Below are 24,453 nucleotides of genomic sequence, written 5' to 3' on the forward strand. Positions count from 1 at the left end.
CAAATTCCAGGATTTAATGGCCAAAAACAAAAAGAAAGGATCTCACTCCTTCAATTGACCGCATATGAATCAGAGAAAGAACAAAAAATAGTTTCCCTGGGAATCGAACCCAGAACCTTTCCGGAACACATGCGAATCGCATTTGTTAACGGAAAATCATAACCGCTAGACCAGGAAACTGTTTGATGGAAGGAGCAGCCCATAAAGGCCTTATGTACAATTTATGGTTGGATATACACATCTTTCCTTCTATGCGCTGCATGTGTCCTTTAAGACTTAAGTCTTGCTCTTGCTCTCCAGGGCTCTGGTCCTGCGGATTAGGGCTTGCAGAAATCAGGCGCTATTATGACAATGATCAGAGTCAGAACTGCAAGTATTTGGACTTCCTTCATTGGATTTTTTTTCGATGGCCTCGCTGGGAGAGATATATAAACAGATCCTCATTGTATTTTTGTTCTTGAGGTCGGTCAAAGAACAGGAGGGATTCCCCGTTATTATATACCTGGAGCTCTAGATATCTACCATGGTCCTCTCAAATAACACCATATAAAAACTAACGATACCCCGCGGAATTCGACTCCCCTCCATCTGGCAGTAGTCTTGTCCCGCCAGAAGAAGTCGACCTGGGCCTCCCATCATTAATCTGCACCACAATATCCGTCTTAACAGTAACACACCCATCATCCAGATGCTCCGGCATCTCCGCCTTGGACACCCGACTATGGGAGCGCTCGTGTTCATGCCCATTCCACTGTGTCGCCGGGTTCTCTTCATCATGCATATAAGTATTGTTTGTCGAGGAATCCAACCAATTGTCTTCAGCATTGGCACGGCATTTTAGCTCCGTGCTGTGTTTGTGTCGATCCGAGGAGCGGGAGCGTGACCAGTAGCCTTGGCTGCGACCTTCGCGTCTGTGATCGACAAAGGCACGGAGGAAGAGGCGGGCGACGGGGGCGCAGGAGGCGAGAAGGATGCTGTAGTTTTCGATTCTGATAATTGTTAGTATAAATGATGGTTAGGTTCTGGAGTATAGTCGCTTACTTCACCCAGAGAACGAAGGTCACGATGTTGTAAGTAAAGTCCTGCCGATCCCCAAGGGACTTGAGTTTCTGAATGGTTGCCATTAGCGGGTCTGTAGGTGCCGGAGAAAGTGTGTTCACTCACATATGTCTTCACTATAGAAGCACAACCGGAGAGCAGAAGCGGGCCACAGAGAGTGATGGTCTGCCAGATTCGGCGTGATCGGACGGTGTCACTAATCTTGCAGAACTGGGACCAGAATGACAGGCCTGGGTTACGGTGGAGGGTTCGTAGAAAGAACTGCCAGAGCTCTACAGCGGCGAGGGCAGCAAGGAAGTAATCGATGACGGTGTTGAATCCTGCGAGGGTTAGTTCCTCGGGCCGAGTTCACTGCTCTATATCGCATCACATACCTCCTTGCACAAAGCCAACGGTCGTTTGGACGGTCGGTGATTGGCACTTGACGGAACCGTCTTCAGGAAGTGGTGTCCACATATAGTGGAAGTAATCTACGCGATTGGACTGTCACAGGAATCAGCATACATCAGCCACCAGAAAGTGTGAGACTGACAGTCCGATATGGGTTCGGTCCGCATTGGACTATAATTTGGACAATAGTTACCATATTGGCAACGATTTGAACAACAGCACAGACAATGATCGAGCGGCGAATCTTCTTGTCGCTAGCCGCAAAGCAGGTCAAAAGAAACCACATCATGCCTGTGCGTGAGACCATAGCTGAAGCCACAGCCATTGGCTGGGATATGAAATCCCATTTCATAGCGTTGAAACGTTCCTCGGGGGTTAAGTAGAAGAAATGCCTCCCCAGGCCCCAATTCGCACTAGCCAAGTCAGTAGCTGACATGGTAGTATGGTCTAGGTGTTCACATTCACCTTAATTGGATGAAAACCATATGGGCAATATCAAAGCCCCAAGCAACAAGGAAGAACAAGTCTTCTATACCCCAGATTCGTCCCGGCGCGGTGACCTGCGGCAACGCCCATCGCACCCAGATCTTGATGCCATAGCGGAATAATAAAGCTACACCAACAATGGCTGTGAGAACCTATGGGAAGATGAGCACATGCACAGATACCGATGGGCTCGCATAGCCAAGAATATGATAGCATACCCAGCAGGCCTGAAACGTGCCAGTGCCTGTCAGACGTCAGTGCCAATCCAGAACAGTCTTGGTCTTCGAGACTCGAGAGGTAGGCATACCAATATCAACATCCCCCTCAGCGGGTCTTGGAATGTCCATGATGAGCTCGAGACGCAAGAACCAGACGTATGAATGTCAAGCTCAGTCGAATGATCTGCCAGTTTGATTACAGGGCAGAGGCCAATTCAAATAGTCCTCGTCAGCATGAACGCGACGAGGCCAGAGTGATCGCGTGGGGTAGATAAGATATATCAGAAGCAAAATCAGAGACAGGACCACTAGACTACAGACGAAGGTTCAGAAGCTGAGCTTGAACGTTCCCTAAGATGATGATCACGACCAAAACCCCGCGAACCGATGTACAGGTCACAACCCTGCAGAGTCTCTTCCTGGCATTTGCGGCGCGTCAAGTAATCGGGTCCCGCGAGGGTGGTTCGGGATGGAACAAGGGATGCATGTGTCAATCAGGGACAGAGAAGCGGGGAATCATAGGCGAGGAAGCAATCGTCCTACCGAGAAAAAGGAATGATATGGAGCCGTAATAAGCCCCTGCCAGGATTGGGGCTCATGTCCAGATGTGACGAGACTAGAACTCGCGGGGCCAATCCGCATGTACTGAAAATCGGATCTTCTGATCAACAGAATTTTCGATGAGACTGGCAGGGCGCGACAAGGCTCTCATTGCTTAAGCCATGTGGATTCCGTGACATTGGCGACATTCCAGTGGGTGGAGGATGCATACATGCACCTCGCCATGCATATTGCTGCAAGGGATGCAAGGGATAGAGGATAAAGCCAAAAAAAAGACAATGGAAGGTTGCTAAGGTTGAGATAAGTCAAGTCCTGAGCCACATTGAACTTAATTGGGTCTGAATAGATCTTGTATTTAGTTGAAAATCTGTCAATTCTGATGGGGCTTGGGTGCCTGGGGCTATTAGATGGGGAAGAGGGGGATAAGAAGTGAGGAAGAGGAAAGTGGATCATGGATGTGATGAGTGTGAAAGTAGATGTATCATTGATTGTCCACAATTATGTACTGCGTACTCCGTACAGGTACTACTAGGTGATCACTTCCAATTCTAACTATTTCTGTCGATCTTCCTCATCTCCACCAAACTCTCTCCAGCCCTAACATAATTCTCAAAGGTCACCTCAAGCCCCGTCAAACTCGCCAGTTGCCGCCACTCCGTCGCGCTCCGTTCTCGCCCTCCATATAAGGCAATCATACTGGCATGAAGCGAAGTATAAGTCATGTTTTTAGCATATTCAATGATCAAAACCCGTGAACCAGGTCCCATGGCTCGAGAGATCTTCTGCAGTAACGAGACAGCATCCAAATCAGGCAAGTTATGCAAGATGTGCTGCAGCGAGTAAACGCACGCTCCACGAACCGGTTGCTCGGCCGATTCCTTGTAGTTCCACTTCATTAGACGCACACCGGGCACATCATTGATGCCTGCGTTAAACTCTTGAACGATTAGACCCCCTGCAAGATGCGGGTAGACAGCCTTGATCTCCAGAAGGAGCTCGCCACGACCGCCGCCAATATCCACCATGGCAGCAGAGTCCTCAGCAAAGTCACCATTCAAAGCCCCATCCAAGTCATAGCCCATGGATTTGACGCGTTCGGGAAATGTCCCAAATTTGAGAAACTTGCCGACCATGAACTGATTGAAACTGTCCATGCGGCCCTGTTTCTCCATAATTGAGTACGTGTGTTGGTCTGCCAGTTCAGATTGACCCATAAGCCGATAGGCATATTGCAAGGGGCCATCTGAATCGGCGAAGGGATACGCAAAGCCCGTATCCTGGAGCTTCTTCATTAAGAATGCACCAGCCATTAAGCCTTCGGTTGTGCTGGTGAAGTTAGTGCATGTGCCAAGTGGAGACAATTGTTCTAGAATTCCCCCAAGGGGTTTACTGCAGGCAACTCACAAGTGGAGGGCGCCATGCTGGGCAGAAGGCATGGCGACCATGTGTTTTGTGATGGCATTTGCAGTGAAGCTGTCCTCGGCCACGCGCTCGATCAGACCCAGTCCAGACATGATGTAAAGCGTGTCAGCTGCAAGAGTATATTAGCGTTATACAGGTACAAGTCCACATGGCAGTGCATACAGGCCAACTTTGTACCTATAACACCAGTCAGTTTTACAATCGCCCGCCATATTCAAAACACATACTCAGCTCAGGCTCATCTCTTCCACGTGCCTTGATGTGCGCATTGCATGTTGCCGACACTTCGTCAGGCGTTGCTGGCCCACCATGGGCCACGAGGATATTGAACAGATCAAAGTGAATTGCGACCGGGACAAACCCCAAGGATGCAGGCTGCGATGGAATTAGACGAGAACTCGACCGACGGGTTCGTCATACGTACCACTGTGACGGTTGCTGCCAGGGCGGCGCCTGGGGGCGTAACGGGAGCCGGGGAGGAGAGGCCCAGCAGGCTGGCTAGACGGGCGAGAAAGGGCATTGTCTTGGATGAAAGAGTTACTTAGGTTCTGAGGGGAGATACGGGGAAATGATGTATTTGTACGGAGTATATTCTTCCCCAATGGAGTTATAAGTGAAGACATGCACGAAAGTGGAATCCGACCGGTTAAAATTCTAGTCTATCTACCGAGTGAGAAGACTAGCATGTTAGAGAAATATACTGATCACTAATAGAACAGGATTAATACGCTTCATCCAAGGCCATTGGACATATGTGACGGGGTCATGCGCAAGGGATGGATCACATACGAAGAGACAGGAGATACGTCAATTCCGCATGAACTGACCAATATTCAAGTGAACGGTAAGATAGCAAATAGAAGAGAAGCAAAAGAGAATGCTTATCTCAGTAAACCCACAAAGAGTAGAAAAGAACCAGGATCGTGGATCAATCGTCAGATCCACCTCGATGTGATACATCCGAATCCCCAAATCAGGGCCAGAATCTTAGATCAAACCCCAAAATGGTGATGGATCATCTCTGATCTCTCCGACGCCATCGTCTCCCACCTGAAACCAAATTCCAGAATCTCACGACCGCAGCAAAAGCCACGCGAGAATGCCCCATATGTCATATCGGAACGCCCATGCATAAAACCCTTGGAGGCCGTCACACAGAAAAGAAAGAAAAAGATCTTCATTCCTCCACCTCCTTACCTGGCTTAAGTCCATTATTTCGGGAATAAACATTATACAGAGCCAGATACTAGAACGAGAAGTGTACTCCATAGTACTATGTCTATCATGGAGAAGCCCATCCCGTTCTACACCATGCACGAGATGGAGGCAGCCAGTCCATCTTCCTCGCGCGAAACGCAGGAATGGAAGAAATCCCATACCGATTCGGGGGTTGAGTCCAACGACCGACTGGACCCGAGAAACTGGTCCTCGGCGCGGAAGACCCTGCTCTTTGTGTCACTGATGAGCAGCTCGCTGCTGGCAGATGGGTATGTATTGGCCCGGTCGATCGTAAAACCCATCGTGCCCGTCAGCTGTGACAGATGTGTATGAATGTATGCTGACTCAAATCTTCCAGGGCAATGGTTTGGGGTGGCACGCTGGTCACGGAGCAGGCCATGGACTGGAAGATCTCAATTACTCATTCGGCGACGAGTATGAATTATGGCATTCTGCTGCAGGGATTTGGAGGCGTATTTGCTGTGCCGCTTATTGAGGCATATGGTCGGTGAGTGATTGATTTTGCTTTTTTCATCTTATTTTGGCTATTTTGCTCTTCCCGCAACGTGGCTATCAGGCTGACAGCTGCAGCTTGCCGATCTGGCTATGGCCCCAAGTGATTACCATGTTCATGGTGCTGGGCGCCACCCTCTCTAATGACTGGGCTACCTTCACGGCGTTCCGCTCTTTGCAGGGTCTGTTCGGGACGGTGCCTCAGGTCATTGGTCTTCCGATCATTCATGATATGTATACCTCGGCTGGTCAGTTCTTTCGGGTGTTCTTGTAAAGTCTTCTCGCTGAACCAACATCAGAATGGCCGCGGATGATCAACATTTGGTAAATTGCCTCCCTCCAGCCTAGCTAGAGTAGCACTGATTGAGTATAGGGGTACCACATTCCTGGTCGGGCCTTTCCTTGGTCCCGCGATAGCAGGTTATATCGGCGCAGGGACAGACTGGCGCACTTCATTTGGTGTTTTGACAGCCATCTATGGCGTGTCGACGCTCATGGTGATTCTCTTTGGGTATGAGACGTACTATGCCCCTGGGCGAAAGATGCCCAGTCAGTCACGCCTGGCATCTTATTTCGGTGTTGGCAACACCAATCTCCCCATAGGAAAAACCTTGGTATATTGGTGTCGCACAGTTGTAGCTTATGTGTTCAAGTTCCCGCTGTTGATGACCGGTGAGCGTGGCTAATTCAACTTGCGACGACTCTTACTGATCAGGCTCCGTAGGTATTGCAACCATGGTGACCTTTACCTGGCCAATTGGTAAGTAGCTAGTACCTCCCAATTGTTCTTTTCACCTGCTAATCTCTCAGGCATCACAACCACAATCGATGCCTTCCTGCATAGCCCCCCGTACTCGTTTGACACGATCGAGGCATCATCGATGCGATTCGCAGGTGTCATCGGAGCTTTATGTGGTAGGTAGCTTCACAATGCCCCGCTTCCAGTGTTAGATTCTGACCATTCTTCAGGTTGGGCATGCGGCCACTTCTTCAACGGCTGGATATTCAAACGCCACAGCTCATCATGGCGAACCGAGCTGCGCCTTCATGGCGTTTGGCTCCCCATGGGAAGCATGGCCTGCGGCTTAATGACCTATGGACTAACGATGCACTTCGGCAAGCACTGGATAGGAGTAGCCGTAGGCTGGGCCATGGTGAATATTGGCATGGTAGCCACCGTTGTGTAAGTTGACAGCTTCGATCTCAATTGGCCTTTTATTTTTGGGACTCGTCACTGATATCATTCGAATAGCGCCATCTCATCCTATGCATTGGAAACATTCCCGCAACAGGCGACTTGTGTCTCAGCCATTTTGAACATGTGGCGCACGTGCGGCGGATTTGCGGTGGGATATTTCCAACCTGCATGGATTCAGCGGAATGGGACCGGCTTGGTTTTTGGAACACAGGCTGCTATCCTTTGTACTGCTGTTGTGTTGACTATCACTCCCGTATTGGTGTGGGAGCGGAGAAGGTCGCGAATGGCTACCGAGGCCAATGCTGGTCCTTGAGCCTGCAGTGTAACGTGTTGAATGTCTGTATATGATGGATGAGTGACGCTTGAGTTGTATTTAATTTCATTTCTCTGAATCTTTTTTTGTTTTTGTTGTACATCTTACTGTGTATGTATAAGCTCAGATACAAAGTCGATCGACAGTTTGACAACCCGTCCCAGTGTGGCTCAGTGACTCAGTGGCTCAGTTCCCGTGGCCGTGCTCCGACTTGAAACACACGTGACTCATGCCTTGCCCTTAAGGCCATCAACAAACCCCCCGATCCGTGGGTGGCGGGCCTGAATGAACGCCCATGTTTCATGCTTAATTTTGTTTAACAACGTCTTGGCTGAATCCTTTCAACATCTCCGGGGAAAAACATTCTCAAATTAAAGCCAAGTTTAACCCCTGACGTGATCTTCACCTCCTGAACTTCCCACCCACGAACCACAATCAACTCAGTCGATCCTTGCCTTCCTATGAACCAATGTCCCGCAAGCGATGACGCTTCACGTGGGGCGGCGGGTAGGCCCTGAAAAGACGCCACAGGCTAGTTGGCTGCTGGGCCGTGTGGTTGTTGATCAGTCCCCTAACGAACACGGTAGTTAGCCTATCAAGCTGCCCGGTACTCCCCGGTTTTGAACTTATATCGAATCATGAAGCCTGTTCTGCCGGGCCCCATGGATTTTCCACAGTTTAACGCCGAGGCAGTGTCAAACTGACTTGCTCAGGGACAGCGATCAATAACCCTTTCCCCCCCTTATTTGGTGGGATTTCATGAAGCATTCTGGTTCAACCTCGTTTCTATCCCTTCACTCTCTTTTAGCCGAATGGCCTCGATCTCTCTTTGCTCCTGATAGATTGTAACTGAGCTAAACCGCGACCATGTTTAGTTCACCGCGACGATGGATCTTCGTCGCCCTTCCACTCCTTACATTTTGCTTGATATATTTTGTTTTCAGACTTCCTGATTCCGACTCAATACCCGTGAACCGCCCAGATCAAGTCCCTCAAGCTAGCGGGGGATCATCAGTAGCAGGGCAGGCGACGAGTGCTCCTCCCCCTCCCCCCTCCGAAGAAGGAAACAGTGGAAGACATATGCGGCCACTTACTTCACGAGCTTGACGATGTTATGGTGATCCTGAAAACCGGCGCTACCGAATCACTGGAAAAAGTCCCCATCCACCTCCGCACGACCCTCCAATGCGTCCCGCACTTTGCCATCTTCTCCGACTATGAAGAGACAATTGAAGGCGTGCGCACCTACGATGTCCTCCAGAACGTCAGCGATACCACGATGCAAAATGAGCCAGAGTTCGGCATCTACCGGCGTCTCCAAGAAGTCGGGCGCGAAGGCCTGACAGAGGCAGAATGGGGCGACGACACCAACGGACCGCTTGGCAAGACCAACAACCCCGGCTGGAAATTGGATAAATGGAAGTTCCTCCCAATGATAGACCAAGCACTCGAAGTGATGCCAGACGCCAAGTGGTACGTCTTCTTGGAAGCCGATACGTATATGATTTGGAAGAACCTGGTTAGCTGGCTTGCGCATTTGGACCCGGAGCGGCAATACTACCTGGGCAGCCCCATGCAAATCGGCGAAACCCTGTTCGGTTACGGCGGAGCGGGAATCGTGCTCTCGCATTGGACGATGCGTCTGCTCTCCGAGTACCGCTCACGGGCACAAGAAGACCTCGAGGTGATGACGGCACAGGAATGGGCAGGTGATTGTGCGCTTGCACGAGCGCTGCGCGATGTGCGCGTCGACCTAACCTGGGCGTGGCCGATGATGATGACATCTCGGCCTCGGGAAATCGACCATTTCTCCGAGGGGTACGGCCGACAGCCGTGGTGCTACCCGGTTGTCTCGTACCATCACATGGCTCCGCATGACATTGAGGAGATGTGGGAGTTTGACCGGTCATTCTTTGGCAGTGGCAAGAACGCGCTCATGTTGCATGCCGATGTGTACCAGAGACTTGTCCACGATGTGTCAACTCCTGCACGCGATGATTGGGACAATCTCGCGAATGTCCAGATTGACTTCGCGGCTGGTACGATTCCCACAGTGGAAAACTGTGCAGAGGTCTGCGCCCGCAACGAGGAGTGTTTACAGTATTCGTTCAACCATCATGACCGCATCTGCAAACACGCCTCTACCACCTTTGCTGGTGTTGCGAGTAACGGCACGCAGTCTGGCTGGATTACCCATCGGGTGAACAAGCTTCTGAGGGCATTCCAGTCTTCATGCGATGCAGTGCAGTATATCTCTGCTTGATCTTTTCCTTTTCTTTGCTCTTCAGCCATTCAACTTTTGGACTTTCAGTTCTTGTACATACTATATCCACCTCTTTCTTTTCCTTTCCCTTCTTTACCTTCTTTCCCTTACCTCGTCTCATTCGACTTGACATGCATTCATTTATGTGAAAATGGGGTTTTCCGTGTTTCCGAAAGGAGGGAGTTATTGACAAGGCGTTATGTTATGGCGCTGTGTTGGCATCGTCTGCCGGCAGACAAGACTTTTCTGGTCGCTGGACCATTTTCATCATTGTTTCTTTGATTCCGTCTCATAAACTGCTTTTTCTAAGTGATAGCAAAATCTCAATCATCAAACACTTCAAAGATGGAATGGCCGAGATTGTCCCAACTTAGCAACATTCTCGCAAGGTTATGGTATGACCAACGATATATACCTAGATTGTTGTATTATCTGGTATTCTTCTGTCCAACAGTAGAAAAAGAGGAGAAAAGGGGTAAGTGCTCAATATATTGCCAATGTTGGACTGGTCACACGGCGGATGCGAAATACATAGCCCTGGAGTCATGCATAATAGTTCTTCACACCCCGAACGAATATTGAAGCTCAACAAAAGCAATCATGAAGTAGATCTACTGCACGGCACCCGATTTGGCAGACTAGTGACATCGAGCTCTCGCTTGGCACGTCTAATGAACTCTTTGGGTTCGTCATTCGGCGAAGATCGACATGATCGTCCCCACACTATGCCGATGGGTGGAGATCCGAGAGACCTGTTAGTATGAAGTTATGAACGCTAAGCACCTCGAGCACATATAAATGCCAAGTTCCTAGCTGAGCCCAGCTCGGACCGAATGCCGTCTCACGAAATCCGGGGAGACATCAAGATGGGTCGACAAATTGTGCTGTGCTTCGACGGCACAGGGAATACGTTTCGCACCGATGGTACCGACACTAACGTCTTGAGAATCTGTCGGATGTTGGAGAAGACTGACGAGCAATGTAAGCTTGGTCCTTCTCTTCTGTATACGGAGGGTGAGATACTAACCGCACCTCAGTATGTTACTATCAACGTATGACAGTCACCCAAAGACCGAAGAACCAACTAGACACTAACCCCCGGCAGCGGGGATTGGAACAGACATAACACCTGGATCGCTGGCCAGCGGTACCATTCAAAAGAAGGGCAAACTCAGCAACAACAAAGCGCTCAATCTCGCACTTGGTACCTCCTTCGACCGTCATGTCCTGGGTGGATATCGCTTCTTGATGCGCCACTACCAGGAGGGAACGAAGGTGTTTATTTTCGGATTCTCGCGCGGCGCATATACGGCACGGTTCCTGAACGAGATGCTTGACTATGTCGGACTTCTCGGCCCCGACAATGAGGAGGTAGTGCCGTTCATTTGGGATGCCTGGGTGACGTGGAAGTTGGGACGGTCAGGCATTGACAAGGCAGCGAAACAGAAGGCCTTTCATATAATGAAAGAAAGCCGAGAGATATTGTCGCGGCCTATGGCACGTGTGCACTTTTTGGGCATGTTCGACGCGGTAAACAGTATCGCCGACTTCGAGGTCAGTTCTGAGGGCATGACCTCGAGCAAAATTATTCGACATGCTGTTAGCATTGATGAGCGGCGCATCAAGTTCCGACCGGTTTTGCTACACTCGCGCAAAGAGGATTGGATTTGGAAGACCCAGCCGGATGAGCAGAAGACTGGAGAAGAGGCAAAAAGTAATGACTCTCAGCGCACGACTGGACCTCCCGTTCTTCCGGAGATACCGGACATCAGCCCGGCCAGTCGAGCACAGGCAACGATGCAAAATGAAGAGGATGACGAAGGAACACAAGATGTCGAAGAAATGTGGTTCCCAGGTGGCCACGCAGACATCGGTGGAGGATGGAACTTGGGGGACAAGGAGGAGTGGCCATTGACCCATGCCCCTCTCGTCTGGATGGTGCAGGAGGCGCAGCGCGCGGGACTGCGACTGGATAAGAGGAAGATGGTGCAACACAACTGCATTGCAGACTTCAATTCTGATTTCGAAGAATTGGAGGGGGAAGAGAGACATGCCCCGGAACCCGAGTCGTCGCCGTCTTACAAAAAGTATCTCGAGGCACTTCAAGTTGCCGGTACTAAAGGGTATATCCACGATCTCCTTTCATATGGCAGTGGCTTGCCCTTGGCTTCTGTCCTCTCGTGGCGTCTGATGGAATACCTTCCTCTCCGACGGATGGAGCCGCAACCCGATGGAGTGTGGAAAGCCGTGCGCTGGCCTCCTCCACGGGGCCGAGCTCGCGATATTCCCGTGAACGCCCGTATTCATGTCTCTGCCATTCAACGTATGAAGTCGGATCCAACATATCGCCCTGTTAACTTGAAATTTGGTTCAGGAGATGCAAGCGGGATTGGAAACTGGGTTATTCATGCGCATGAAGGTGATCCCGTACGGGAGAGGTATGTTCGTGGATGAGAGAGACATCATCTGTGTTAAGATTGTTATATTTGTTATGTACTCGATACCAACTCAGGTCTAATTCTTTCATCTCGGATTATCATGGCTGGTTGCCGAACATTTAGATACGAGAAAGACTGTACGAGAAAGACCCTGAACGACAAACTCAGATGAGCTCATATTTCTAGTACTACCAGATCAGACCACCAGACAACTCCTCTCTACTTGTAGTGTTTTCACACGGCAATGTTGAGCACACCATAATGCGCACAGTAACGCACGACACCCTCCTGAGGGTTGTCCTCGCAAGCCCACTCAGTACCAGATTTCAACAAGGCACTGCCGTGCTCAGGAATTGGGCCCGAGACTCTCTCAAGCTCCAATGTGAACTGGTCAAAGTTCACGGGCCCATCGGGAAAGCGGATGTAGTATTGACCATTGTTGCAGCGTGCGTTTAGTTTGGGCGATGATCCGTAAGACCTGCAACCACGTTAGCAATGGTTGGACATGCAAACTCCAAGATCGGTCGAAATGTTTCACTCACCAGAGCAAGTTGCAGTCGGTGGGGGTGTCATCGGGGTAGTTTGCATCGGTCACGACGAAGTGCATGCTAGCACTGGAACCGAGGCCAGCCCTAGCCCAGAAATCGCTGACCTGGATGGAGCTGCCTCGCTCGACAACCGGAGAGGCAAAGGCAGAGCTGGCAGCCAGGAGAATGGAAGCGGCAGTAAACTTCATGTTGGCTGAATTGGTTGTTTGAGAGGATTTATGAAAATCGCAGATAGATGAGTATATCGGTTTCTGGAGATGGAATTCGTTGAGATGATGACCAGAATGTAGCAGCAAGAGATGGTTGATACTTATACTTCTCTGATTGAATGCGCTTACTCTCAGCAGGGCTGGAGTCTACAGATCTGACTGAAACATGCATAGTTGAAGCCAGCAAAATGGGCGGATGATAGGACTGCGTCGGCGGGTGGGTTATGTGGTTGGCCTTGCGATGGCAGGACATAACCAATAGCTCGTAGTCAAGCGAGACACTCTTACTAGAATACAGCTCACAAGAGCAAAGTACGGTAAGTACCCAGGATGGTACCTATTCATAGTTAGTCCTATTTCCAGTGCGTATTAATAATGCAGATGCCTCGCCTTAGGCCCCCCATGTCTTAGCAATACGCTGATGTCGATCATTTCTGCGTATGGATTTCGCGAACTGCGGACCCTGAAACCGCATCACATTGCCATAAATAGATGAGAGATACCTCTCACACGTTCATCTATCGCCTGATCGATTCTCAACCAGGATTCCCACTTAATACTTATCGCACTTGGAGATTGAGAAAGCTGGAATAATCATGTCGATGGGACCCCATGTCGATATCCCAGCCACATCGATTATGTAGAAAATCAGAGACAGCCCTGGTGACCCGGGTCCCGGCCTCAAATTGACCTTCTGGCCAAAGAAACGGACGAAGTCGAATACAAGACCAAGCATTATTAGAGAAAGATTAAAAGTCCTCCGTCATTATCTATCCCACCCGACTGGTGGGAAAAGCATCTAAGATCAGTCTATAACGTGCCCTATGCAGGTCCTGCCGCCCTGCGTCTAGACAGCGGAACATGCGCACAAGTTGTGGCCTGTCGCCTGAAACACCCCAATTAAGAAAAGAAGCGCCCGGATTGAGAGCTACCCAAGCGAATGCTCGACACCAAGAATCACAGCACCGCTGGTTCCGCTCACATGCTTGGCATCTCCTTGGCTTCATTTAACCGAAGCTGCGACAGCGGAGCCGGAAAAACAACGGGTTGGCAAGTTAGAACTTAGTGTCATAATTTCAGCAGGAAAGGAATTTGTCCAATATATCGAACATCCAGAGAACGTAACGATGTGTCCAGTGTGGCATAAGTTCAAACTAGACCGGTTCACGTCATTGAAGGAAAATGTGCGGTCTGTTAGCCAATTCCGAGAGAACGCAGGCTCGCAGTGTCCTCCAAGACCAATACCAAGACGGCATTATATTACTTCCGATATTCGCGCAATCCAATGTGGCGAGGTGTAGCTTTTCGCTTACACCTTGGAGGATTATTTGAGTAGTGGAAGCTTGCCAGATTCTGGCATCCACCGACAGGAAATTTCAGCAGCACTTCGGTTAGTTTGGTATGACAATGGGACTGGGTCTACTAGCTCCGAGAAGGGTCATAGAAGCCGGATAGTGAGAGTGTGAAGGGCCGATGAGAAGTGTCAAAATCTTTTTTTTCGCTTTGCCATGGATACGGTGGAGAAATAAAACCTTCTGACGACGCTAAAGATCACAGATCCTTGCTGATTGGATGATGTTGAGCCCGATCTTATCAGATCATCTGATAGTGGCTGATTGAAAACCGAAAATGTCCAGGTTGTGTACTCCGTACCTCGGGCAGTCAACCGGGAAATTCTCTTATAAGACTTAATATGGTGTCTCTCTTCCCTCCCCCCAGCCTTCCTTCGCTGAGCGCTCTGTCTTAAGTCGCTGTTCGACGCTGTAGTTGTCCGTGAATGGTTCATCTCTTCCTATATCATGGAAAAATCAACCGTTTCCGACAAGGTCACCCCGGCCGATTTGAGCGATGATGCGGAGAAGATGGGAGGATTCCATCACTGCATGCATGACCCATCCAGCAACAAGACAGAGCTGTCTGATTCAGACTCAGCCGAGTTTCAGGGTGGTGTCCAGCGTGTGAGAGCTATGACAACGACGTGGTCGACCAAGACTCTGGTGCTCATGTTTATTCTGTGAGTTTGATCGTGGATCAAGAACCCTGAATCGGGCGTCGTCCCCTAAACTGGGGTAACCAGAACAAAAGTTAACACCCCGTCGGCAAACAGATTATACCTCGTGTCATTTGTAGATGCACTCTTGGGTAGTGTCGAGGGTTCACTGAACCCCTATATCACGTCCTCATTCGACAAACACGGCCTGCTCACAGTCGTCAGCGTCGTTTCTACAATCCTCGGTGGTTCATCCACACTTAGCCTGGCCAAGATCATTGACGTCTGGGGGCGTGTAGAGGGGTTCCTCCTCATGCTCCTTCTTGTCACCATCGGTATGATCATGAAGGCCACATGTACAAGCATGGAGATGTATACCGCAGCTCATACTCTATACTGGGTGGGCCACATCGGTCTCATATATGTCGTGGATATCATGCTGGCGGATATGACCTCCCTGAGAAACCGGATGTTGATACTTGGCATCAACGGCACACCGGGTATAGCAAGTGTCTTTGCAGGACCGAAGATCGCGAATCTATTCTACACCAACCTTGATTTTCACTGGGCATTCGGCGCATTTGCTATCATGTTGGTTGGTGTCAGTAGTCCTGCCGCTGTTGTGATGCTGGTTATGCAGCGTCGCGCTGAGAGAACCGGCGTCCTTGAGAAAGCCCGCTCGGGGCGTGTGTGGTGGCAGTCCGTTGCTCACTATTGCATCGAGTTCGATGGTATGTCTTCCACACCAGACACCAGTTGCTTTTGGCATAAGTCTGACGAGATGTGATTTACCCAGTTATTGGAATCATCTTGATCACAGCCGCCTTCTCCTTGATTTTGCTCCCCTTCAGCATCGCCTCCTACGGCCCCAAGGGCTGGGCTACCGGATACATCATTGCGATGGAAGTCCTCGGTGTAGCCTGTATACCAGTATTCTATATCTGGGAGCGGTACTACTCTCCAGTGCAGTTCCTTCCGTGGAGGTATCTGAAGGAGCCAACGATTATCGGCTCGTGTCTGCTGTACGGCGTGATGTTTATATCTGTTTTGTGAGTGACATAGTTTTCAACCACCAGCTATCTAAAGCATACCACTAACAGCCCGGATCAGCGCTTGGAATAGTTACTTCGGCTCTTACCTGCAAGTTGTCAACAGACTCGACATCACGACTGCCGGCTACGTGCTCAACTCTTTCTCACTGACTGCCTTCATCTTCAACCCGATCATCGGCCTGTGAGCATTTCCCTCCATTCCACAATTGTTCCACCGCAGCTCTAACCGCAGACTCCTCTCCGCAGATTGATCAGATATACAGGCGACTTCAAGTGGACCGCAATGGCCGGCGTACCAATTTTCCTCCTAGGCACGGCCTTGCTCATCCCATTCCGCACACCAGACACCCATGTCGGTCTGCTCACAATGGTCCAAATCCTGGTTGGACTGGGTACCTGTCTCTTCACAGTATGCGGACAGATCGCTGTGATGGCATCAGTAAGGCACCAAGACATTGCCGTAGTCATGGCAATCTGGGGTCTGTTTGGATCGATCGGCGCCTCAGTGGGTATAGCCATCGCTGGTGGAATGTGGAACAATATTCTGCTGGACCAGTTGCGTAACCGGCTACCAGAGGCGAGCAAGCCTCTGGCGGAAAGTATCTTTGCCAACATGGTAACGCAGATGTCATACCAGGATGGTACGCCCGAGCGGGATGCCATTGTTGGGGCGTATGGTGATTTGCAGCGGAAGATGGCTATTGTTGGTGTTTGCTTTGTACCATTGTGTATTCTCTGCACTTGGTTCTGGCGGAATGTCAACGTCAAGAGATTGGAGAAGGAGCAGACTACTGGACATGTATTTTGAGAGACGAAAGTGGAGATGTGTTGTGAGGAAGGCCTAAAAAGGGGAGATATAGAACGTGGTTGTGACACCGGTAGTTGGTAAAGGATGGATTCATGACTCTTGAATGAAGCAAATTATATTCAACTAGTATTGAAGATAGACAGGGAGAAAAGTACTTCCTCAGTCTAAGTCTTTCTAAATAAAATACCTATCAACAAAACGTCCCCTCTCCTGTCCAATTGCTAGTACCACTTGAGCAGACGCGTGCTAGGCGATTTCCGCCAACTGGTAAGCCTCCCGCCAACTGGCAAACCCCCCGCCAACTGGCCTGGCTATTTCTCTACGATTCGCGCATTGCCCCAATCCCACTGCGACACGTGCCTCATCTGATCTGGTGTTTAATCCTATGGCAAAAGGTGTAAATTTTCCAAGGTTGATTCACAAACTGCTTAATCTCATCGATCTCCAACTCAGCGGTACCTGGGTAGCGCGATCAATAGTCTTGCAGTTTCATACACAGTAACAAGACCAAGTAACACGTTAAGCGTGTACCTTTAAGTGTTAAATATACACAAAAGTCAACAGGACTAGTGTACACCTTTCTAAATAAATTATCCACAAGGCTCTTCTGTCCAGTCGTATCCTTCCTGTCAACTGGCAAGGCTATATCCCTACGAATTGCTCCAATAATCCCACTGCTACACATGCCGCCGCTGATCCCTGCTGTTTAATCCTATGAAAGGTATCACCTTTTCAAGGTTGGTTGTCAGGTTGACTTGGTTCACAAACTGCGTAATTTCATCGATGTTATCACGTGGGGTTAGACATATGACATGTACTGTGTAGGAAACGTCCAATGTGAAGATTTTGAAGATTGCTCTGTGATTTTCTGAAATTCTTTTCTTCGCAGCCTGAACTGCTGCTCCTGTTTCGGAAACGTTCCTGCAAATGCGCTGGACTACGAAAGATCCTCGAGCGCGGGTATGTACATATTCTGATGACATTGAGTCTTCTTCTGGGAGTAGACAGATCGAAAGTTCGCTTCCTATAGCGCTTCCTCTCGCGAGATCGGCGTGTGGGCCGCCGAGGACGATCACGCTCGGGGACGGCTTGACGCGACGTATCGACTTATACAAGGTTTGGAGAGTTTTGTAGTCCATTGTAACCTAGGTTGGAGGATGAACGGATTTCCAAGGTTCACAGATAAGCCAGGAGGCAGGTGAGCTGTGAACATTGACTCTTTTAGGGGACTGAGATCGATCACAATGATATGAACGACAAGGTCAAGACCTCTCAGCCTCCCATAGACTCTTCGGAGCCTTCCTGGAAAGTCTCTGGGAAGAACCCAGGCGGTGGCCAAATATCAGCAATAGAAGGCGGATGAACCAATGGCTGCGATCCTCCCAGGCGATCCGGGTCATGACAGAAAGCCTGGAAGGTGCTATCATCCAAAAATCCAAAGTCCTTCAAGCCGGCCTCGCGGTTCGTTGCCCATTCAGTGGTATCCAGATACGCGAGGTCTTTGAAGATGGCGTCGATGTCGCCGACAGAAGTCATGCTTCCGGACGTCATTGGGTTTGAGGTCGATGAGTCGGGGGTCTGAGGATGTTGCTGGTGCTGGTATGCGCTGGCTGAGCCATACACCGAGCCTGTTCTGCCACGGGACGCAATTTTCGGCTCTGATGGGACTGGATGTGGTTCCGTTCGCTGGTGCGGTGACACGTCCATCATCCCCAGATCGGCATTCTCCATTGCCGTGTCTTTCGGGGTCAAAGCTTGTCCATCGATTGGCATACTGATTCCGAGGATGGATGAGGTATAATCACCTTCGTCATTTGGGGCTAGACTATGAGGTCCGCCTGGGGGTTGCATAGAGCCAGCCATAGGTGCATGCGCGAATTGAATGCTAGATGCATTTCCAGCTGTCCCTGGGAAAGTGGGAGATCCAACATCTTTGGCTTGTTGCCATCTCTCCATGGCGGAAACCAAAGAGCCATATGCCGGCCATGTAGAGACAAACCTTGTTGTCTTGTGTCGGAACTCTTCTGCCCACCTGGCGAAGGGGAACGTGTCGGATGAGTCTGCGGTAGTCCGGAGATTAAACGCCTGCTCTGCGATCGTGCGGAGACACAACTCAAAAAGTGGCGGGAGGCCACAATTTGAGAAGTTCTCCAAGTGCTGGGTGAGTATGGAGAGCCCCCGGTAGAAAAGCTTCTTGGCTCCCTCCGTGGCAGGGCGCTGTGACCGGTGCAATCCCTGCTCTCCCGGTATCAATTGCAAGTACAGCCATAGTAAGGTAGCCACATAAGTCAAGCCCAAATAACTCTGATGGGGAAGCAAGGCCGAGTGCCGCTCTGGATAGATGCTTTCAGGTCCGATCAAGCGGCATCCAAGAGGCAGACAGTCATCCCATTGCTTGAGATCTATTACCAACTGCTGCGCAAAGGCGGCCACGTTGAAACCAGAAGAGATATGGCGAGAAATCTTGTTGAGAACGCTCGCCAACTCGACAAGGCGATTGAAGCAGCTCAAGGCCAGCAGGGGACCACGGCGCGGTGGATTCTTGCTGCCCTGTGGAGCTCCTGTGGGTGGTAGGACATCAGCCCAGGAGTTCCATTCCTCCAGTCCATCCTCTTCAAGAAGACCCACCGTAGCAAGGTCGCTTGGAGGCATGGCGGGACTTCGGGAAAGGCGGAAGGAGAGCAATGAATCAATTACAAAGCATCCCAAGAAGACCGCCTTGCCTTGTCTAAGTTCATCAGATCGCCTGCTATCAGACAAAGCTCCAAGTCCCATGGCAGTGGCCATGCGCACTGCTTGGCCACTCAACAGCCAGGCCGCGGTCCAATCCTCGAGACCCATGTTAACCAAGGTTAGCAGCAGCAATGCCTGGATATGGCCAAGTTCATAACGCGCTTTCTCCGTGGGAATGAGATTCCGCGAGACAGTATAATATTCTTTTGCCAAGGCGATTGGTTCAGCGGGACCGGCCCGCGAATTTGTTCGTGATTGGGTGATTGTGTAGCTCAAGATTGCCCATAGCGCAGCGTGATCACCGGATCCAGATGACGTTGTGGTGATAGAGAAAGGAGCGTTGGCGTAGAGGTAAGACGCGCGGAGGATGTTATGCTTGGCGATCACGGGAAACCATGAATGCGTGACCGCAAAGTATATTTCGAGCAGTTGTGACGTCTGAGGCGGCAACTGCAGCGTACGGGAACTGGTCGTAGCCACAGCCCGACTATCCGACTCTTGCAACAAGCGAGCCCGCTTCACACCCGGCGATGTAGCCAACGCTCCGACCACGCGCGGAGCATCCGGCCCCAGCGGAGTGGACGTGCGTGCTACTCGGAACCCCCATTGGCCGTCCGGTCCATCGTTCTGCGCGTTACGCGATCGCTTGCCTGTCGAGGAACTGGATGCATCAGAGCTGGAGAGCATTTTTTCCAATGCTCCAAACAGCCGACTGGTCTTCCAGGAATCATGTAAACTCTCCGCGGCACTGTCTTCCGACCACAGCGACATCAATTTCTCCCGACGACCAGTAGACTCGGTGGTGGCTCCGAGCATGTGTAGCATGGTATCCTCGAAACCGTCGATATTACAGATCGACAGCGCCCATAACTTTTCCAAGCCACGGACGTAGCCTTCGGGTAAGCCGCGTTTCTTCGCGTGGGGATCGTAGGAGCAGGACTGGCCAGTTGCCAGACAGGCGGAACAGGTGGGACGGACGCCGTCACATTTGTCCTAGAATTGCGCAAAGGTCAGATCAGATGAAGGTGGAGTACAGCATCAGACGCGACTGACTTTCTTACTGCGACAGCGATCGCAAGCTCGTGAGACCCTCTTGCGCCGAGGGGCTTTATCCGATCCCTCGTCCATGAAGAGGGATAGTTAAGGCAGACGAGAAGCCATGTAGAGAACAGGCAATGAATCAGACGTGATCAAATTGAACTCCGAGTGGTCCCAAGATCGAGGAGGTGACGTATCGAGGAAAGACCGCGCAGTTGGAACAGGTTAGAGGTAAAGCAAGGCCAATACCGGCTACTAAAAAAAAAGGACATAGAATCGGACTTGGACCCGAACTGTCAGGTAGGGGCCGGAGAAGATCTCGGACGCGAAGTTCGGGATGTGGAACGGAATGTTCGGGGAATCCCCGCGTGCCCACAATTCCGGACATCTCCATGTTTATATGGGCTTACGTATATTGATTGGTTGATAGTGTTGATCAGTCTACTGTGTATGGAGATACTAACCATCTTTGATTTCTCAAGCGGGCTTGTAGGCCACTGCTGCAAATGCCAAATCGCAGGGCAATGGTGGCATTGGTGGCATTGGTGGCATGGAGTCATGGGCTACGTCTATGGCGAGTACACTCCATTCAAGGGCTGATATACAGGCTTCACAGATTTAGCAGACCGTCTTGATGACCAAATCCCAAAGACTAGGTCAATATCCTATATTGGCATCTAAACAGTCCACATCCGATGATCCGATCTGAACGTTTAGCCTCTTCGGATCGGAACCAATCCGCTAGATTATCACTCTTAAGCACAGCCCTGGAGGCAAGAGATACTGTGTGGCTCCGGCACTACAAGGTACCTTGACATTCAGATCCGGTCTTGAGACTCATAGAGCGTAATGTACATGAACAAGAGATGTGTTTGTTGAGTGCACATCTCCAGATCTCCCGAGATGTAAGAAGAAGGGAAAAGTGTTTAGCCGAATGGCTTGGCACTGGGGAAGCTTCGGGTTGATAATTCCTCCGGGGAAATGATCCACGAATATCTAAGAGCCTCTCATACTCTCGATTATCAAGGACATGAGCGGTCACCTCAATTGTCTTCCGTTCCTCGACAAACCCCCGCACTCCAGCTGCGACTTTGCGCCTTAAGTGCATCAGGCCATGGCGCTCGTTTACTCGACATAGCCCTCAATTGACCCATCATCTCATAATGCTCGATATCAAGCCTCCCACTCAGCCCGCGCTCGTCGATACCGAGTCCGAAACCTCTAAGAATGCTTCGAAAGAGTCCTCCCCTCACGCCATGACGCGCCCTTCGTCTACCCCTCCTCGCACCTTTGCCCCCGATGCTTCCCTTGTTTTGGTTGGCATTCGCGGATGTGGCAAGCGCTCACTAGGCTTCGTTGCCGCCACTGCATTGAAGCGACGCTTTGTCACCGAAGACCACTACTTCAGAGAAATTACAGGCGTCACACGACAGGAATACCTCAAGCGCAATGGCAGCCAAGAGTTTCAGCGCCGAGACATTGAAGTACTGAAAATGATGCTGGATAATCACCGGACGGGCTGCGTCATGGAGTGTGGACTGGCCAGTTTGACGCGACCTGTGCAGGATCATCTACGTCGGTATGCCCAGACCAACCCGGTGGTCCATTTGCTGCGCGACATCGATCGCATCCAGCAATTGCTTGGCTTGGAGGACCAGGCGGTGCGGTTATTCCGGGAGGGGGACCCTATGCATCGAACATGTTCGAATTTTGAATTCTTTAATCTTGAAGATCGGACACGCGCGGGGGACGATGGGTCCCCAGATCGTCGGTCTGCCGATTGTTCGTTCAAGTTGCAAGACGTGAAGGAGGACTTCACGCGGTTTGTGCAGTTCATTACTGGACTTGATGTGAACTACTCAAACTACGACTCCCCATTTGTTCTCCTGGAGACACCGCCAGAGCTTCGCTCTTTCACCCATGCCATTCTCGTGCGCTCTTCGGACCTGATCGCCGACAATGTAGTCTTGGCTGAACTGGAGTCTGGCGGGGATGCTATCGAGCTCTGTGTCGATCGATGGAACTCAGACATGGCAGCCACTGTCAGCAAACAGGTCTCTGTCTTGCGTCGAAATGCGCGGACGCCTGTAATACTCTCCGTGGATAGATCCTTCAGCGCGGTCGATCCCGATCGAACTGCCACATCTTCTTCCCGAGTGTACTTTGATATTCTCGAGCACGGTTTACGTCTGGGGGTGGAGTACCTTGTCATAGACATGAACCAAGACCGAGCCCGGCTGGCTGGGATCATTGAAGGTCGGGGGAATACCAAAATCATCGCCCAGCAGACGTTCGAACCGTCTTCCCCTATCACTTGGGATAGTCCAGACTGCATCGCCATTTATCAGGAGGCGGAAAAACTCGGCTGTCAGTTGGTCCGTCTTCTACGAGTCGCAACAATGCGCGAGGAAAATGCAGCCGTGATGGAGTTCTCCAACAAAATCCGATCAATGCCGGGGAATCATCCACCGCTCATTGCTTATAATGTTGGTGCCCTGGGTCGCACTTCACAGGTCTTCAACACGATTCTCACCACGGTAACACATCCAGCCATCACCGCGTCCGCGGAGAACCAACACGGCCCGCAAATAACCTCACGCGACGCCGTTCGCGCTCTCTTCCAGAGCTACGTGCTTGATCCACTTAAATTCTACATCATTGGAGAGAACGTCGCCTACAGTTTATCTCCGGCAATGCACAATGCTGCATTTGAGCATTGCGGCATGGGACACACCTACAGCATCCCAGACGTACCGTCTCTCGCAGTGTTGGACCGGCTGGGCCGGGATCCGCACTTCGGAGGATCGAGTGTCGTGCAGCCATGGCGTGTGGAGGTCTACCAAAAACTAGCTTCGAAAAGCCGACACGCAGAAGCCATTGGGGCGATCAACACGATCATGCCGCTACGCGGGGACGCGGAGGGACAAATGTATTCTCTGCAAGAACAAGCCAGCCGGCGCAACCAAGCCGGGCGCGTCTTGGGTTGGTACGGTGAGAACACCGACTGGGTAGGGATAATGACGTGTATCCGGCGACATCTCTCCCCACGCAACGCCATCAGCGCCAAGACCACCGGCCTGGTGATTGGAGCCGGTGGTATGGCGCGGGCCGCCATCTACGCCATGCTCCGACTTGGCTGTCGCAGAATCTTCATCTACAACCGCACGCAGACGCGTGCCGAGGAGGTCGCGCGTCATTTCAATTCCTGGGCTTCGTCTCAAGTGGACTGGGTTGAAGTGGTGCATGTCTTGGGGTCGCTCCAGGAAGACTGGCCCGCAGATGCCGCTCAGCCCAGTCTCGTTGCATCTTGTGTGCCAGCTGACCCGGACCGAGATAAACCCCCCGCAAACTTCGAAATGCCAGAGCAATGGCTTGGGAGTCTAACGGGGGGTGTGATACTCGAGGTGAGTTCACTCCCATGGTTGTGTGTGAGGGGTTGAGTAGTTTTGTAACATGTACTGATGGAACATAGCTGGCCTATAAACCGCTTGATACACCACTTCTACGACAAATGCGCCGAGTGCGCAGCGAGACTGGACGACCTTGGGTGCTGTCTGACGGCCTGGAGAATGTAACTGAACAGGGAATCGCCCAGTTCGAGTTGATGACAGGTCGCAAAGCACCTCGACGGCTCATGACCTATGAGGTTCTACGCAATTATGTGGGTGACAATGGGCGGCGGTTTGACGAGAAAACGATACAAGCTCGTCTGGATGGTGTGGGTCTCCAGAAACTAGAGAAGAGTAACAGATAGTTCTCATTGACAAACAACTTAACAACTTTCAATTGAAGTACATGTACGGAGTAGATAGAAGTTCAGATCGAACCTAACATTCCAGCCATGGGCCATGGCCGTGTGCTGAAGCTGATAACACATTTCTTATCGGCACACCGCCCCAGATACCATGACAACCCCCAGGCTCAATTTGTTCTTTTGTTTAGACGTCAATCAGTTTCACGGCACTTCACAGCTCCCCCTCGAGCCATTCTCAACTT

The 24,453-nt window shown here is 50.8% G+C and overlaps 9 protein-coding genes across 9 annotated transcripts; 5 read left to right on the forward strand and 4 right to left on the reverse strand.

Annotated features, from left to right (window-relative positions):
• Nucleotides 1-553: 553 nt before the first annotated feature.
• Nucleotides 554-2,282, reverse strand: N7515_005203 (uncharacterized protein; the record flags this gene model as incomplete). Its single annotated transcript, XM_056665947.1, has 8 exons — nucleotides 554-989; nucleotides 1,042-1,109; nucleotides 1,165-1,379; nucleotides 1,434-1,542; nucleotides 1,643-1,862; nucleotides 1,915-2,087; nucleotides 2,154-2,179; nucleotides 2,243-2,282. The coding sequence occupies 8 exons, from the start codon at nucleotides 2,280-2,282 to the stop codon at nucleotides 554-556; spliced, it is 1,287 nt and encodes a 428-aa protein (XP_056519543.1).
• A 980-nt stretch (nucleotides 2,283-3,262) lies between these two features.
• On the reverse strand, nucleotides 3,263-4,656 carry N7515_005204 (putative O-methyltransferase; the record flags this gene model as incomplete). The annotated part of the gene is made up of 5 exons (XM_056665948.1): nucleotides 3,263-4,040; nucleotides 4,119-4,245; nucleotides 4,299-4,313; nucleotides 4,364-4,511; nucleotides 4,561-4,656. 5 exons carry the CDS (start codon nucleotides 4,654-4,656, stop codon nucleotides 3,263-3,265), a joined length of 1,164 nt encoding a protein of 387 aa, XP_056519544.1.
• Nucleotides 4,657-5,420: 764 nt separating this feature from the next.
• N7515_005205 (putative MFS transporter) lies at nucleotides 5,421-7,378 on the forward strand (the record flags this gene model as incomplete). The annotated part of the gene is made up of 9 exons (XM_056665949.1): nucleotides 5,421-5,623; nucleotides 5,713-5,862; nucleotides 5,946-6,115; nucleotides 6,167-6,191; nucleotides 6,241-6,539; nucleotides 6,592-6,627; nucleotides 6,678-6,782; nucleotides 6,837-7,050; nucleotides 7,120-7,378. 9 exons carry the CDS (start codon nucleotides 5,421-5,423, stop codon nucleotides 7,376-7,378), a joined length of 1,461 nt encoding a protein of 486 aa, XP_056519545.1.
• A 1,114-nt stretch (nucleotides 7,379-8,492) lies between these two features.
• N7515_005206 (uncharacterized protein) lies at nucleotides 8,493-9,641 on the forward strand (the record flags this gene model as incomplete). Its single annotated transcript, XM_056665950.1, has 1 exon — nucleotides 8,493-9,641. The coding sequence occupies one exon, from the start codon at nucleotides 8,493-8,495 to the stop codon at nucleotides 9,639-9,641; it is 1,149 nt and encodes a 382-aa protein (XP_056519546.1).
• Nucleotides 9,642-10,474: 833 nt separating this feature from the next.
• Nucleotides 10,475-12,095, forward strand: N7515_005207 (T6SS phospholipase effector Tle1-like catalytic domain-containing protein; the record flags this gene model as incomplete). The annotated part of the gene is made up of 2 exons (XM_056665951.1): nucleotides 10,475-10,655; nucleotides 10,747-12,095. The coding sequence occupies 2 exons, from the start codon at nucleotides 10,475-10,477 to the stop codon at nucleotides 12,093-12,095; spliced, it is 1,530 nt and encodes a 509-aa protein (XP_056519547.1).
• A 218-nt stretch (nucleotides 12,096-12,313) lies between these two features.
• Nucleotides 12,314-12,815, reverse strand: N7515_005208 (uncharacterized protein; the record flags this gene model as incomplete). The annotated part of the gene is made up of 2 exons (XM_056665952.1): nucleotides 12,314-12,557; nucleotides 12,622-12,815. 2 exons carry the CDS (start codon nucleotides 12,813-12,815, stop codon nucleotides 12,314-12,316), a joined length of 438 nt encoding a protein of 145 aa, XP_056519548.1.
• A 1,820-nt stretch (nucleotides 12,816-14,635) lies between these two features.
• On the forward strand, nucleotides 14,636-16,686 carry N7515_005209 (Major facilitator superfamily domain general substrate transporter; the record flags this gene model as incomplete). Its single annotated transcript, XM_056665953.1, has 5 exons — nucleotides 14,636-14,850; nucleotides 14,914-15,557; nucleotides 15,623-15,875; nucleotides 15,937-16,059; nucleotides 16,125-16,686. 5 exons carry the CDS (start codon nucleotides 14,636-14,638, stop codon nucleotides 16,684-16,686), a joined length of 1,797 nt encoding a protein of 598 aa, XP_056519549.1.
• Nucleotides 16,687-17,958: 1,272 nt separating this feature from the next.
• On the reverse strand, nucleotides 17,959-20,547 carry N7515_005210 (putative C6 transcription factor; the record flags this gene model as incomplete). Its single annotated transcript, XM_056665954.1, has 2 exons — nucleotides 17,959-20,412; nucleotides 20,473-20,547. 2 exons carry the CDS (start codon nucleotides 20,545-20,547, stop codon nucleotides 17,959-17,961), a joined length of 2,529 nt encoding a protein of 842 aa, XP_056519550.1.
• Nucleotides 20,548-21,620: 1,073 nt separating this feature from the next.
• On the forward strand, nucleotides 21,621-24,211 carry N7515_005211 (repressor protein; the record flags this gene model as incomplete). The annotated part of the gene is made up of 2 exons (XM_056665955.1): nucleotides 21,621-23,861; nucleotides 23,930-24,211. The coding sequence occupies 2 exons, from the start codon at nucleotides 21,621-21,623 to the stop codon at nucleotides 24,209-24,211; spliced, it is 2,523 nt and encodes an 840-aa protein (XP_056519551.1).
• Between the last annotated feature and the right edge of the window lie 242 nt (nucleotides 24,212-24,453).

Source organism: Penicillium bovifimosum (assembly GCF_028826915.1).
Source record: "Penicillium bovifimosum strain IBT 22155 chromosome Unknown utg000005l_segment0_segment0, whole genome shotgun sequence".
NCBI classification, from domain to species: Eukaryota; Fungi; Ascomycota; class Eurotiomycetes; order Eurotiales; family Aspergillaceae; genus Penicillium; species Penicillium bovifimosum.